The 17,253-nt window shown below is 42.1% G+C and overlaps 1 protein-coding gene across 1 annotated transcript in view; it reads right to left on the bottom strand.

Annotated features, from left to right (window-relative positions):
• Tesk2 (testis associated actin remodelling kinase 2) overlaps positions 1-17,253 on the bottom strand; it is a 94,159-nt gene that overhangs the window by 38,608 nt on the left and 38,298 nt on the right. Inside the window, exon 3 of the mRNA XM_031378311.1 lies at positions 12,616-12,737. Coding sequence (XP_031234171.1) covers positions 12,616-12,737 — 122 coding nt within the window. The remainder of the gene's footprint in view (positions 1-12,615; positions 12,738-17,253) is intronic.

The following is a 17,253-nucleotide window of genomic DNA, read 5'->3' as shown; positions in this document are numbered from 1 at the left end:
GGTTGTCCACTCCCTCCTCAAGTGTTTACTTCAGGATGGAAGTGTGCTCTTTTCATTTTTTTTCCTTTTCTTTCCTCCTCCTCCTCCTCCTCCTCCTCCTCCTCCTCCTCCTCTTCCTTTTCCTCCTTCCTCTTCTTCTTCTTTTCAAGACAGGGTTTCTCTATACAGCCTTGGCTGTCCTTGAACTCAGAGATCTGCCTGCCTCTGCCTCCCAAGTGCTGGGGTTACAGGAATGCACCATCATTCCAGGCCTTGGGAGTGTCTTCTTAGGCAACTGCTTAAAAGCTAGTGATGGTTCAAGTTTGTTATTTTTAGTTTTATATTACATACTGACTCATACCCAGAAGAAAATTGGGATCTTGCTTTATTTTATTTATTTATTTTTGGTATGTATGTGTGTTTTGTGCACATACACAGGTACACTATTCTATATGTGCTGGTGTGTGTTTGTATGTGCACAGACAGAGATCAGAGGTCGTTCTCCACCTTAATTCTACTAAAGACTTCTTATTGGGGCTGGAGTGATGGCTCGGTGGTTAAGACCAATAGCTGTTCTTCCAGATCTGGGTACAGTTCCCAGAACCACAATCATCTACATTCCAGTTATAAGGAACCCAATGCCCTTTTCTGACCTCTATGGATACTGCATACATATAGCACATTTACATGGAAGCATGCAAAACACTCATATGCATAGAATAACAATAAATCTTGAGAAATTAAGAGTACTGGTGTACTGGCTGGTTTTGTGTGTCAACTTGACACAGGCTGGAGTTATCACAGAGAAGGGAGTTTCAGTTGGGGAAGTGCCTCCATGAGATCCAGCTGTGGGACATTTTCTCAATTGCCTCTTGTGGGTGGTGCCATCTCTGGGCTGGAAGTCTTGGGTTCTATAAGAGAGCAGGCTGAGCAAGCCAGGAGGAGCAAGCCAGTTAGGAACATCTCTCCATGGCCTCTGCATCAGCTCCTGCTTCCTGACCTGCTTGAGTTCCAGTCCTGACTTCCTTTGGTGATCAACAGCCATGTGGAAGTGTAAGCTCAATAAACCCTTTCCTCCCCAACTTGCTTCATGGTCATGATGTTGTGCAGGAATAGAAACCCTGACTAAGACAACTGGTTACTTTGGTTCCTAGCACCATCATGGTGGCTTACAACCATCTGTAACTCACAGTTACAGGAGGTCTGATACCTTCTTGTGACCTCTGTGGGAATCAGACATTCACTTGGTACACACGTATGCTAATAAAATGCATATACATACAAAAAATGAAATTAAAATAAAATAAATAATTTAAAGGAATAAAACCCAGCCCCTTTTCCATCCTGAACTCCTGGTTACTGAAAGCTTTACAACCCTGATTATGGGCCAAATTCCTCAACATGTTACTCAGTACTGAGAGTAGGGCATGGTGGCACATGCCCACAGCCTCAGCCTGTGAGAGGGGGACTCAGAGGACAACAGTTCTAAGGTATTCTCAGGTCCACTGAAAGGTCAAGGCCAGCCGGAGCAACATGAGACTCTGTCTCCAAAGACCAAAAAATGAAAAATAATAAACGCAAAAAGCGCAAAAGGTCTGAATGTTCTGGCCCAGCCTTCCTTATCTCCTATCACATCTACCAACATTGTCTTTATTGTAGTTATATAACTTGCCACTCCTGCTTAGGGTCTAAGTTCTCATACATTTACACTGGTGCTTGAAGAAGTATTTTTGGAACCTACTTTTCAAAATTTCTACCAATCCTTTAAAACTCAGTTAAGGACATCTCCAAACAAGCCAGATGTAGTGGTTCACTGGCTTAATCCTACCAGTTATAGGTAAAGCTCTTGAGTTTGAGGCTAACCTGATCAAATTCCAAGACAGCCAGGGATACATAGAGACTCTGTCTCAAAAGAACAAAAAAGATCTCCAAATAATGTTAATATAGCAAGCATGGCATTTACTGGGCTACAGTGTGGCCACATGTTATGTCATTAAGTTCCTTACATTAGTTGAACCTTGTGGGACAGGCCTGCAGTTCCAGCTGCTTAGAAAGATGGGGCAAGAGGACTGTGAATTCAAGGTCTACCTGAACAGAATTATTTCAAGGCCATCCTAGACAACTTACTGAGATTAGGTTTCAAAATTTAAAAAAAAAAAAAAGGGCGGGGGGAGAAATGCTGGGGCTGGAGAGATGGCTCAGCACTTGAGAGCACAGACTGCTCTTTGAGAGGACCTAGGGTTCATTTCCTAACACATATATGACCATCCACATTTTCTAGCCCTCTGTGTGTCTGTAGGAATGTGGTGCACAGACACATATGTAAATAAAACATTCATTCACAAAATAAATAAATAAAATAAATCTTAAAAAAAAAAAAGAAGGCTGGGGATGCAGATTACTTATTATGTGCAAGGTTCTAATTTCAATCACAGTATTCCCATACACACAGACACACACACACACACACACACACACACAATCTAAAATTGCCTTTCCAAACTGGCTATCATAGTGTCATAGTATTTCTAGATGTAATTTCAACCATTTCTCTGATGTTTTCATGAAAATTACCCTTTCTCTTCACACACACAAGACTACTTTGGAGCTTCTACTGAAGAACCTAGTAGGCCCCAGCACCTCCTACCTCATGTCTAATCGTATCTAGTTGCTCTTTTACTATGCTCTGAGGTGTACCAGGTCAGGGGTCTTGTATGTGGAAGACATGTCTGGGTCATCAGATTGCTTCACTTTTCCTTCTGCTGCAGCCATTTCCTAGGTTTTGTTTTGTTTTCTTTTGTTTGGTTTGGTTTGGTTTTCTGAGACAGGGTTTCTCTGTGTAGTCCTGGAACTCACTCTGTAGACCAGGCTGGCCTCGAACTCAGAAATCCGCTTGCCTCTGCCTCCCAAGTGCTGGGATTAAAGGTGTGCGTCACCACTGCCCGGCCAGCATTTTCCAGTTTTGATCACAGCTGGTCATCACCATGGACAGAGGGTGCCACACCTAGGCCTATCCCAGAACACCTCAACATGGCCCGCTAAGCTTTCTTTATCCATCAGCAGATGCAGAAGACCCAGTGGAGGAATTTGAAGTTCTGTCCTAGCAGAAAAAGAATGTCTCTCCTACTTCCACCCACCCTCACCACACCAAGACAGGAATAAGAAACAAGCTTCTATAGCTAGGGGATCTGGTTTACTACGGTAATGAAGCCCATCTAAACTGGCAGCCTACTTCAGTGTTAGTGTTTAGTAAGTAATTACTAAATGTAATTAAAATTTAAGATCCCGGGCGGTGGTGGCGCACACCTTTAATCCCAGCACTTGGGAGGCAGAGGCAGGTGGATTTCGGAGTTCGAGGCCAGCCTGGTCTACAGAGTGAGTTCCAGGACAGCCAGGGCTACACAGAGAAACCCTGTCTCGAAAAAACAAAAACAAAAACAAAAACAAATACAAGATCCCTTTTTTGTTTTGTTGTTTTGTTTTTCAATACAGAGTTTTCTCTGTGTAGCCCCATTACCCACTCTGTTATCTAGGCTCTGCCAGCTTCTGCCTCCCAAGGGCTTCAATTAAAGTCATGTGCCACCGCGGCCAGGCTAAAATTCAAGATTCTTATTCTAAGACAAGAACTTTCCTAGGTCCTGAAAGCCTCCAATAGGGGAAGTGACCAAGATCATCAGTTAGGATATTGAAAGGAAATTAGAACTTTTACGTAAAAAGAGAAATTTAGCTTTATGTGTGTGTATGTGTGTGTGTGTGTGTGTATGCCTGCATGTTATGTGTGTGCACCATATGCATGCAGGAGCTTGTGGAGATTAAAAAAAGATATTAGATTCCTGAAACTGGAGTTAGAGACAACTGTGAGCTTCCATGTGTGTACTGGAAACCAAAGCCAGGTCCTCTACAGGAGCAGTAAGCACGCTCAATAACTAATCACCTCTCAGCTCAAGCTTTATTAATATTTAATTATGAGTTAGTAGTAGCACAAGGGAACATGCTAATGAGACACTGTGGTAGATGACTAATAACCCCCAAGAGATAGCAAAACTCAAGTCCCTAGAAACTATAAATACTGTAAAGTAAGGGGACTAAATGAATGTTACAGACAGAATTAAAACTGCATGCTAGGCATGGTGCTGCTTGCCTATAATCTCAATATTCCAGAGGTAAAAGCAGCAGGATGATGACATTCAAGGCCAGCCTAGACTAAAATATATACAGTATTGTCAAGGAATAAATAAGGAATCTAAACAAAAAAGAATAGATACAAAATGGAAAAGACTGAATCTGCCATGCTATTTTGAATTTTTTTTATAACATTTATTTTGTATCATGTACATTAGTGTTTCAGGGTGTCAGATCCCCTGGAACTGGAGTTGCAGACAGTTGTGAGCCACCATGTGGGTGCTGGGAATGGAACCCAGGACCTCTGGAAGAGCAGTCAGTGCTCTTAACCACTGAGCCATCTCTCCAGGCCACTATTTTGAAAAATTGCACAGTTAAATTACTTATGCTATATATAGGGATGCTTCGCCCACATCTATGTCTGATGCCCTCCCAGCCAGGGAAAGCATCAGATGCCCTGGAACTGGAGCTACAGTTGTGAGCCTTCAATAATTGGGCTTTGGTCTTCTGGAAGAGCATCAAGTACTCTTAACTGCTAAGGCATTTCTCCAGGCCCTATTTTTAATTCCAGCAGAGCAGGCAGATCTCTGCATTCAGGGCCAGCCTGGTCTACAGCCAGGGCTACATAGAGAAACCCTGTCTCAAAAAAAAAAAAAAAAAAAAAAAAAGGAAGGAAGAGGTAGAAGAGGTAATGACCCAGTCTCTAGACTCCAAAGACACTGACCCCAGATCTATAAAAGGCTGTAATACCTTGAGTAAAGGTTTACTACACCATTCAAGTGTGCTCTGGACATAGTACAGCATAGAAAACTGGTTGTGCAAGGACCTAGACATGAGTATTCACAAGGAAACCTCAGCCGAACCTCACACAGCTGATACTCAGCAGAGCTGGTTCAGTCAAGGTTACTTCCCATTCATAATCACAGGGATAGTGTGGACACACACTGACCTCAAACTCTCGATGTTCCTCCCCTCCCATCTCAAATACTGGGATTACAGATGTCTGCCACCACCCTCAACCTCCTTCAATCTAGTCCACATGTATCAGGTTCCTTTTTTGTGGTTCCAGGGTTCAAACCAGCTATTGAGTTGTACCCCCAGAACTATTTTTTTCATGATCAGAACCAGACAAAGAAAAAGGATACAGAGCTGGGTGGTGGTGGCAAAGGCCTTTAATCCCAGCACTTGGAAGGCAGAGACAGGCGGATTTCTGAGTTCGAGGCCAGCCAGGTCTACAGAGTGAGTTCCAGGATAGCCAAGGCTACATAGAGAAACCCTGTCTTGAAACACCCCCCCCCCCAAAAAAAAAAGAAAAAAAATAAAAATGATATAAAAATATATGATGACCCCTGTCTTCAAGCAAGTCTGACAAACCCAATGCTGATGTAGAACATTGCTGAGCTCTTAAGGTTAAGTCAAGCACAAAGCATGGTGGCCCATGTCTGTTACCCTAATATTCAGGAGCATTTCAACTTCATACCTAGCATGGGCTACAAAGTAAGACCCTGTGTCAAAAATTAAAAACAAAAGTCAAACACAAACTTCAAAGATATTACTCCATTTAACTCTTTGTTTGTTTATTTGTTTTTGTTTTGTTTTGAGACAGAGTTTCTCTGTGGAAACTCACTCTGTAGACCAGGCTGGCCTCAAACTCAGAAATCCACCTGCCTCTGCCTCCCAAGTGCTGGGATTAAAGGGGTGTATCACCACGCCTGGCCTAAATTTTTATTTTGTGTGTATGGGTGTTATATGTGTATGTGTATATTTATTTTATGTGTATATTTTATGTTGTATTTTATATATTTATATTTTATATTATATTTTAATATATTACATATTATATTTGTATTTTATATTTCTATTTTATTTTATATTTTATTTAATGTGTATGGGTGTGTGTCTGTCTGTATGTTTGTGTACCACATAAATACAATGTCTGAAAAAGGCCAGGACAGTTGGATCCTCTGGAACGGAAGTTAGACACAGTTGTGTGCCATTACGTGGTGGATGCTGAGAGCCAAACCTCATCCTCAGCAAGAGTAGTAAGTGCTTTTCACCACTGAGTGATCCTTTAGTGTCCTCCTCAAATGGTTTAGTGTCCCCTCAAATGGTTTAGTGTCCCCTCAAATGGTTTAGTGTCCCCTCAAATGGTTTATGCACATTTTTTCACCTAATCCTACCATCAACCTAGTATAACAAACAGTATTATTATTGCTCCTACTTCAGAGATCAGAAAATGGAGATTAAACAGGCTACGTTATTTGTAGAGGTTCTGAACCTCTCCTCTAAATTCCAGATTTGTTTATCTAACTGTAATTTTGTGTCTCTTGATCTCCCATTCCTAAAATCTGTTCCTTCCAAGATCTTCCTCAGTGCTGTTGCTGGTGATGGAATTCTTCCAACTGTTCAAGTAAAAGCTCTAAGGGTCAACCTTGACGTCTCTATCCCTTGTCCTAATACCCCACGCCCAAACTCATTGGGAAACCTTATTTCAAAGTACCCAATCATCCAGCTACTACAATCTCAAGTGCTATCTATCACACAGCCTCAGCTACTGTCAGCATGGTCTAGATGGCGTGACAGCACCCTAACATGTCCCATCAATGACAGATATACTTACGGAGGAGCAAACAGCAGCTAATGGAAATAAAATTCTCTATCTTGTCCAACCACGTAGAATACTATTCTACAGCCACCATTGCAACGTTTTCTTCTAACCATTTCTGCTTATATTAATTTTGGGGTTGGTGGTGAGGGGTAAGGGTGGATACCCTGGTCCCCTGCTCCCCTAGGCTGACCTCTAATTGGAGATCCACCTGCCTCAGCCTGTTGAGTACGCAGATTCCAGGCATAAGCAACTTTACCTGACCTTTACCATCTCCTGTTTCTTTATGAGCCTAGCTTATATAATGCTATTACTGATCTTTATTTATTTTTTAGATGTATTTATTTAATTCTGTGTATGATACTTTGCCTGCACTTACATATACACATCATGTGTGTGTGGTGCTTAAAAGGGTCAAGAAAGGCTTCAGATCCCCTGAAACAAGAGCTGTGGGTGGCTGTGAGCCTCCAGGTGGGTACTGGGGACTGAATCTGAGTCCTCTGCAAAAACAGCAAGTACTCTTAGCTGCAGAGCCATCTCTCCAGCCACAACGATTGCTGATATTATCAACCAACTTCAAAGGCTAAAAGCTTAGGATATGGCACTCAAACTACTTCCCTTCTGATATTATTAGAAAATAAACTTAGGCAACATCAATATTTAGAGGGGGAAATTTGAGAATCAGTGTTTACACTATAATTGATCGTAGTTATTATTAGATCAGACATCATGTAATCAAATTTAGTTTCTTTTATAATTTTTGCCTTTTAAATTTTTTTGCTTATTTTACACCCACCATTAATTCTTCTCAAAGTCACTGAAAAAAAATCATGAAAGTCTTTGAAATATGTTTTTCCACCTTGCCAAAATATCAAGAAACGTGTATCTTATTCTTTACACCTCATTCTTCAATCTGATATTTCTCCTGAAACTCCTAACCCTTGGACTCCATTAGACAATTCACTCTCTACACTGTTGTATAGAAGTCATCTTGGGACTTCCTGCTGTTCTTTGTGTGGTTGGTTTGTGACATCTCATTCTTGTAGAGAGAATCCTTTTATACTATGTGGAAGTATCACCTATCGATAAAAAGCCCGTGGACACTGAGCTGCGGCAGGATTAGGTGGTAGGACATCTGACAGAGAGACAGGATTCTGGAAAGTAGGCTTGGGAAAAGCTGAGGGGAGGTAATCAACCATGTGGCGGGGCTTAGAATAGAATAAATGGCTAATTAAGTTATGAGCTAGCAGAAATGAGCCAAAGTTTTTGGCCTGGGCATTTATTCATGAAATATTAGTCTCAGAAGTCATTATTTTGGGAACAAAGAGGCCAGGTAAAAAGCCAATGGTTACACACCCTGTAGAGTCCAGGCTGCCATGGAACTCACTAGGTACCCAGACTGGCCTCAAACTCACTAAGTTAAGATGGCTCCGAATTCCTAATCTTCCCACCTCCATTACCCCAGTGCAGTGTTTACAGAGCTGCACTACAACGCTTGCCTTGTCTGTTGAGACAGGGTCCTACTATGTAGTCCAAGCTGGCCTTGAACTTGCACTGATCTCCTTCCCTACCTCAAGAGTGATGTGATTACAGGAGTTCCTGACCATACCCAAGCATCTTTTCAAGAGACTGAGGTAAGAGTACCTTGAGATTTGGGGCAAACTAGCCAAACAGCGACTCCAAGGCCAGCCCGGGCTATGTACTAAGACCTTGTTCCAAAAAAATCAAAAGATGGCCTTGAACATGACTTAGCTGATTAAGAGGCACTTACCACCAAGCCTGACAACCTGAATTTGATCCCTAGGATCCCCACCCCACCCCCAGTAAAAAGAGAAAACCCATTCCCAAAAGTTTTGGGTTGTCTCTGTTTCCGTGTCTGTCTCTTGCTCATGAGCACACACATGCATGCAAGCATACATATGCTGTACTAGTTGGTTTTTACCAATTTGACCCAAACCTAGACATATCTAGAAAGAGAGAATTTAATTGTGAGAATGTCTTCACGAGATTGGCATGTAGGCAAGAGTGAGAGATATTTTCTTGATTAACAGATGACGTAGGAGGGCCCAGCTCATTGTGGATGATGTCATCCCTGGGCAGATGGTCCTAGGTGTTGTAAGGAAGCAGGCTAAGTGAGCCATGAGGAACAGAGGAGGAAGCAGCATTCCTCCATGGCCTCTGCTGTCCTGACTGCTGCCCTCAGTGATGGACTGTGACATCTGGAGAATGAAATAAACCATTTTCTTCCCATGTTGCTTTTGGTCATGGTGTTTTAGCACACTGATAGAAACTTTAGGGCTGGTGAGATGGCTCAGTGGGTAAGAGCACCACCGACTGCTCTTCTGAAGGTCATGAGTTCAAATCCCAGCAACCACATGGTGGCTCACAACCACCCATAATGAAACCACGCACACCCTCTTCTGGTGTGTCTGAAGACGGCTACAGTGTACTCATTTATAAAAATAAATAAATCTTTAAAAAAAAAATTAAAAAAAAAAAGAAACTCTAATGCATGAACACACTCAACAAATAACAACAACAAAAAATTAAAAGAGCTAGACATAATGGTACATATCTGAAATCTCAGAACTTAGAAGGGTGAGGCAGGAGGTGGGGTACAGGAAGATGACTTGGCATGTTCCGGGGCTTGCAACAAAAACCAATGCAGAACTCATGGTGGAAGGAGAGAGCCAATTCCTGCAAGCTGTCCTGTGACCTCTACACATGCATGTCTCATGTGCACTCACATACGCAGTCATACATAAAATACATGTAAAAAATTTTTAAACAAGAAGAACGGCAGCCTGGTGGTAGTGGCACAGGTCTTTAATCCCAGCACTTGGGAGGCAGAGGCAGGGGGATCTCTGAGTTTGAAGCCAGCCAGTCTACAGAGTGAGTTCTAGGACAGCCAGGGCTACACAGAGAAACCCTGTCTTGAAAATAAAACAAAACAAAAAAGTAAAGATGTAAAAAAGTAAAGAAGTAAAAAAGTAAAGAAGAAAGGTTGTTGTGAGCTGGGTGTGGTGCTGCACATCTTAAACCCAGAAGAGGCAGAGGCAGGGGGATCTCTGACTTCTAAGACAACCTGGTCTACAGTTAGGAGATAGCAAGGGCGGCACAGGGAGATCATGACTCAAGAACAAAACAAAACAAAAGTAAACAAACAAACAAAAAAGAAACTTCCTGTGAAAGGAAGGAAGGGAGGGAGGGAGGGAGGGAAGGAGGAAGGGTGGAAGAACATGTCCAACTTAGTGGTTTGGAAGTCAGGCTATGTGAGACCCGCTGGAGGGTGGCACCTGATCCTCTGGGCACACTTTGTTCTCTGTAGCCAGAGCTATGCATGCCCAGCAGGAGAGTGAGCTGGCTACTTGAGGTTTGTTTTTCTCCTCTCCTTGGCCCTAACCTCCATACTAAACTTTTCCCTTTCATCATCTCCCCTACGAAAATTTCCATTCAGAAAGAAAAGAACAGCAGGATGTGGTGGCACATGCTTGCAATCCCAGCAGTGGGCAGGTAAATAACTCTGTGAAAACAAGTGGGTAGGGCGCAGAGGCGGGAGGGGACACACTTGGCTTGCATGTATATCCTTCTATACAGGTAGAGGTAAGATGGGTGGGTTTTAATATCAGTTGTTCTAAGTTATAAGTTAAATAAACAATGAAGTATTTTGTTGAGCCTGGTGGAATTGATAGTTTGGGCTTCTTGTGAATAGAGTTGTTCATGCCAGGAAGTCTTGTGCTCAAGATCTGTAACCCAATTCCATATCCTCCTAATCTCCATTCCCCATGGCTTTTCTAAGGACCTGACCAGGGTTTTTTCTCATATCTCTTTGCTATTCTAAATGCATGAGAAATTTAGTATTTCTTTATTTCTTTTAGAATCCTAATACATACTTTACCACTTTTTACTTTTTTTGTTGTCTGGGATTTTTTTTGGGTTTTTTGTTTTGTTTTATTTTGGTTTGGGTTTTGTTTTGTTTTGTTTTGTTTTTGTTTTTTGGTTTGGTTTGGTTTGGTTGTTTTTGAGACAGGGTTTCTCTGTATAGCTTTGGCTGCCCTGGTGCTTGCTCTGTAGCTGAAGCTGGCCTCAAACTCAGAGATCCACCTGCTTCTGCCTCGAAAGTGCTGGGATTAAAGTTGTGTGCCACCATTGCCCTGCTAGGACGACCTTTCTTTAAAACCCTTAAAGGTGGGGCTGAGGAAATAGCTCGGTGATTAAGGGCACTGGCCACTCTTGAAGAGAATCTGGGTCCAATCCCAAACTCAGTCTTAACTCCAGTTTCACAGTCTCTTTTGGCCTATGCAGGCACTGGCATACATGTCTGCAGGCAAGAGACTCACATTCAGCTAGGTATGGAGGTCCATGCCTGTGATTCTAGTACTAAGGTGGTAAAGCAGGAGGATGCTGTCAAGAAAGAGGGGTGCGGGGGAGAAATTTTCTTATATAACTTGTAACTCCAGATCTTGAGAGTCAATAGGATTTTTGAGGCCCGCATGGTCATTTTTAACATTATAAGCATCTTTTTTTTTTTTTTGGTTTTTTTGAGACAGGGTTTCTCTGTATAGCCCTGGCTGTCCTGGAACTCACTCTGTAGACCAGGCTGGCCTCCAACTCAGAAATCTGCCTGTCTCTGCCTCCCAAGTGCTGGGATTAAGGCATGTGCCACCACTGCCTGGCCATTATAAGCATCTTATACTGCCTTGTGCAATTTCATTTGGAAGCACAGCACAGTTGCCTACTATATCATGATTAAAGTGAGAAATATCCAGATATTGAGTACATATATATATGTGTGTGTGTATGTGTATGTATATATACATATACATATGCATATGTATATGTGTATATATAGTATACAACCTTTTAAAAAAAGATTGTATTTTTATTTCAGGTGTATAAGTGTTTTGTACGTGTATATGCATTTGCACCACATGTATGCCTGGTACCTACAGTGGCAAGAAGAGGGTGTTGAATCCTCTGGAACTTGAGTTTACTAATAACTGGAAACCACCATATGTGTGGTGAGTGGAACCCCGTCCTATGTAAGAGCAGCCAGGGCTCTTAACTGCTGAGCTATCTCCAGCCAGTGTAGTCTTTTTAAAAAAACATCTTTTTTTTTGAGACAGTTTCTCTGTGTAGCCCCAGATATTCTGGAACTCTCTTTATAGACCAGGCTGGCCTCCAACTCACAGAGATCCACCTGTCTCTGACTTCTGAGTATTGGGATTAAAAATTTTTAATTATATTTATTTCATGCATGCATGCACATTTATGAGCACACCAAGAAGAAAAGGAGAGACATACTAGAAACTACAGGTTGAACATATACAGAGGTCAATGAAAGCCTAGCTGAAAGTAGGGACAATATTATATTTTCTCCCTCTGGAGAAAATGTGGACCCCACGGGGCCAAACCCAGGTCATCAGGCTTGGGTCAGGCACCTTTACCCACTGAGCCATCCTGGTTCGAAAGCCCTTCACATGTAAAAATAATTCTCAACAGCAAGTTGTGTCTCCTAAGTGAGTACTCGCGCTTAGGGTGGATAGTCTTATGCCATGATGTTGCCGTTGTTTTTAATTCACTGATGTAATTACAAATCCTCATAGAGCAATTAAGAAAATTAAATAGCCACATAGAGATCAGTCTTTTACCTGACAAACTACTAATCACAGTAGGAAACAATTATTCTAACGAGCTAGTACTAACGTTCTGATGAGAATAAAGCAACTTGAAAGGTGAAGTTGCCTTACTACATATCGTTAATTACAGGAAATTAAGTTGTAATGGGGAGAAAAAGACCTAGAGCCCAGCTTAACCCCAACAAGATGGATTCCACAAGATAAAGGACTACTGCGGTAAGCATCCGGTGATGCCTCTCACTGATCCCGGAAGGAAGGATAATGCATTACCTGAGGATGTTGGGATGGGAGAGTCTGTTCATGAGCTGCATCTCTTTCAGCAGGTTGGCTCGGTTACTGCTCAGCGTGTTCATCTTGAGAGCCATCACCTGACCAGAAGCTCTGTGTCGCACCTACAAAGTGAAATAAAGTGAAAGCAGCAGCTGTAGGTGACGGCAAGGTCTCCATACACACAACATACCAGGATGGTCTAGTACCAGCTTACATAAAATAAATGTTGCACTCTGGATGCTGATGCAGAAATATGAGTGCATGGCCAGCCTGGGCTACACTGTGAGATCTAGTCTCAAAAAAAAAAAAATTATACTTGTCTTTCTCCACTAATAAAGATAAATTTATTTCATCCAAGACCAAAATTGTTGCACACTGAGCTGGCCAGAAGTACAATGTCTTACATCTTTTTTTTCTTTTGGAGGGTGGGGGGGGGGAGACAGGGTTTCTCTGTGTAGCCCTGGCTGTCCTGGAACTCACTCTGTAGACCAGGCTGGCCTCCAACTCAGAAATCTGCCTGCCTCTGCCTCCCAAGTGCTAAGATCAAAGGCATGCGCCACCACTGCCTGGTATGTCTTAATATCTTTTATTTTCATTTTTTATGGTTTTTTTTTGGGGGGGCAAGAAAGAGTTGGGACCCAGACCCAGGTTGGCCCCAAACTTCCTACACAGCTGAGAATGAACTTGAACACCTGATCCTTCTGCCTCCACCTCTAGGGTGGGATCACAGGCATGTGCCATCACATCCAGCAAAAATGTGATCAGGCAGAGTCTAGCTACGTATCTCTGAACGGCCTGGAACTTACGATGCAGCTTGTCTAATTAGCTTCACACAATCCTGACTCAGCCTCCTAGTACTGGGATTAAAGACAGAGCCCACCATGCCTGGAGTATAAGGAAATTCATTTACACTCCTTCCTTAAGGCCAGGGCTGGTGAGCTAGAAGGAAACAGGCCCTTCTATAGCGCCTCAAGTGTGGGGGAAGGGAAGAAGTATGAGTAAGCCTTACGTAACAATGCGCTGTAAAACTGTCTTTATAAGGCATAAAAACGACACACTTTCAGCTTACACTAAGCACTATAAAAATGTATCTCTAAGTGGCAAAAAATACAGAGCTGGAGCATAGTTCAAGGGTAGAGTACTGACTCATCATGCACAAAGTCCTGGGCTTGACCCCGTGCACTGGACTCGTGCATATGCATGCATGCGCGTGCACCCACATACATACACACACACACACACACACACACACACACACACACACAACCAATAAGTATAACTTTTTTTTAAAGAATTATTTATTTTATTTATTTATGTTATGGATATGAGTACACTGAGCCATCTTCAGACACACCAGAAGAGGCCATCAGATCTCATTACAGATGGCTGTGAGCCACCATGTGGTCGCTGAGAATTGAACTCATGACCTCTGGAAGAGCAGTCAGTGCTCTTAACCACTGAGCCATCTCTCCAGCCCTAAGTATAACTTTTTAAGTTTAATTTCAGAACTGGTGCAGCAGGGACTTGGAATGCAAAGCTATTGTCGTTCTGTGAACTTCAGGAGTATTCCTTTACTTGGACTTTAGTCTTCACCCTGCAGAGGCTCAATGAAATAACGGTAACTCTAAAGTTTAATTTATCCCTTAATACAGGACACATCACAACTTATCTTTATCTTGTACTTAAAGCAACAATGGTTTGCAGTGGCCACAGCAGAAAAGCTGGAAAGCTACAGAGGGCACACTCAGAAAAACAAAGAAAAATGCTGGCAGGCTCTCCCCTCATCTAGATCCTTCTAGAGATTTGGAAGTCAGCTCTCTTCTCTGGGCATCAATGATACTGTTGTCATGTATCTCGTGATTGGAGAAAGAGAAGTGGCTTTCCTTTCTAGATCCTGCAAGGATAAGTTAAAAGAGGCCTTCTTATACGAAGATCTCACTGACAGTATTTTTCCAGCACTATTTGCAGATCACATCTGTGTATGAGTGGGTCCCCCAATTAATGTCACTGGATATTTTTGTTATCATTTTTGAAACAGTCTTGCTATATAGCATTGACTGGACTGGCACTCATCAGATAGCCCAGGATGCTCTCTAACTTGCAGGGAGTACTAGAATATAAGTATGTGCCCCACATCCTGGTTCACTCTGAAGTTTTATTTTATTTTTCCTGGTCTTTCAGGACAGAGTTTCTGTGTAGCCCTGGCTGTCTTGGGACCTGATTTGTAGACTAGGTTGGCCTCAAACTCAGAGATCCACCTGATGATAGCTCTGAGCACTGTATTAAATGAAAGCCAGCACTGCCACTGCCTGTCTCTTTCTTTTTTTTTTTTTTTTTTGGTTTTTCGAGACAGGGTTTCTCTGTATAGCCCTGGCTGTCCTGGAACTCACTCTGTAGACCAGGCTGGCCTCGAACTCAGAAATCCACCTGCCTCTGCCTCCCAAGTGCTGGGATTAAAGGCGTGTGTCACCACTGCCCGGCCAATAAAATATTATTTTATAAAATATTATTTATATAATAAATATTATTATCCCTGGTCCCTGTCTACCCTTCCGTAGTAGTTTGAAAGAGAATAAATACTGCACACAGCTTTGTGTATTCCAACACTTTGTCTACAGTTGGTAGTGCTGTTGGGAAAGTTGAGGAGGTACAGCGCTATTGAAGGTTTAAACCCTTCTGCTCGCTCTGCTTCATGCTTCTGCCCGCCATCATGCCTGCTGCTTACTTCCATGCTTCCCAATCATGATAGACTCTTTTCCTTCTGGAACTATTAAGACAAAGGCAGTTCTTTTGCTGTAATAAATACCTTGACCAAAAACAACTTTTGGAGTATCTTAGTCACTGTTCTATTGCTATAGAGACACATGACCAAGGAGATGCTTACAAAACTCAGCATTTAACTGGGAGCTTGCTTAGCCCAGGCTAATCATGGCACAAAGCAGATGGGCATGGTACCGGCAATAACTTATAATTTTACACCTGATGCAAAAGCATGGGACGGCGGGAGAGAGGGGGGACTGGGTCTGGTGTGGGTGAGTTTTTGAAACCTCAAAGCCCACTCCAGTGACACACCTCAACAAGACCACACTTCCTAATCCTTTCCAAATAGTTTTACTAACAGGGGACAAAGCATTCAAATATATGAGCCTATGGAGACCATCCATTCTGGTTCACACTACCTCAGAGAGGGAGATTTATTTCAGCTTACACTTGCAGTCCACTGTGAAGGGAAATCAGGGCAGGAACTGAAATAGGGATATATCTCTCTATCTCTCTTTATCTCTCTCTTTATCTCTCTCTCTATCTCTCCCTCTCTATCTCTCTATCTCTATCTCTCTCCCTCTCTCTCTCTATCTCTATCTCTCTATCTCTATCTCTATCTCTCTCCCTCTCTATCTCTCTATCTCTATCTATCTACGGAGAACAGATGCTGCTTACTGACTTCACTTAGTCTGCTTTCTTATACGATCTAACATCATTGCTAAGCCATCTTTCCAGTTCCCTATCCCACTCCAAAATTTTCAAGGCAAGATTTTATCCCCAGCATCTATTTCAGCATCTTACACATATCCTAAACCTAGTAATCCTTGGCTAAATATATACTAAACAGGCAAATAAACAACAGAGCAAATAATTACAGCGTTTACTGAAACAATTGTTAACAGAGTGCTACACATTATATAGCAAAAAGTGAGCTTGAATTTCTGATCCTCCTGCCTTTACCTCCCAAGTGCTAGGAATATAGGCGCACACCATCATACTCACTTTATGGGGTGCCTGGGACAGAACCTCATGCATGCTAGACAAGCATGATACAGACTGTCCTCAGCCCAGGACTTGCATTTTGAAACCTACTATATAAATTATCAGATGAAGGTATGAGAGAATATAAAAACTTAAAAACTTAACCTCTGACAGAATGCATCTCCACTGGTGGAAGGTATTTAAGCATGCACAAAACTGGCATGGCTGCATACACCTATAAACACGAATAAGACCTTCACCTTCCCAATCGCAACAATAAACATCACAGAATAATATTTGTTTGCTAAAATGTTTCCCTGCTTTCCTTAACCCATAACAGTTGAGAATGCTACAAACACAAAGAGTGTGCATGACAAGCTATATGTGTGTTAAATAATAAATGCATAACCAGAAACATGAATAAATCAATATTTCAGTAGCAAACAGATGGCAAACACTGGGTTCTTTTAGCTTGTAAGTTTATTGTCCTTTAGAAGTTGGCATTTGTGTTGCCAGTTTAGAAAAATATAACAGGGGAAAAAAATTAGAATTCTTCATATCCATCGGGGGGGGGGGAGAGAAAGAAAGAGAGAAAGAGAAGGACAGAGAGAAAGAGAGAAAGACAGAGAAAAACAGAGTATATGTGTGTATGTGGGTGCGTTTATGTATGTGTGTGTATGCCCTTGTCTGTTTCCTCAACCAAACCAGACATTTTAGAATCAAATTGTTCCAAGTATTCAGAGAATTAAAGTAACCTTCAAGATCAAGTGTGAGGGCTAGACGTGGGCAAAATCTTTCAATCCCAGCACTTAGGAGGCAGAGGCAGGTGGATCTTTGTGAGTTCAAGACCATATTGGTCTACATAACAAGTTCTAGGGCAGCCAGAGCTACAAC

The sequence above is a fragment of the Mastomys coucha genome, unplaced genomic scaffold, assembly GCF_008632895.1.
Source record: "Mastomys coucha isolate ucsf_1 unplaced genomic scaffold, UCSF_Mcou_1 pScaffold18, whole genome shotgun sequence".
Lineage (NCBI taxonomy): Eukaryota > Metazoa > Chordata > Mammalia > Rodentia > Muridae > Mastomys > Mastomys coucha.
This window is presented reverse-complemented; position numbering and strand designations above follow the sequence as displayed.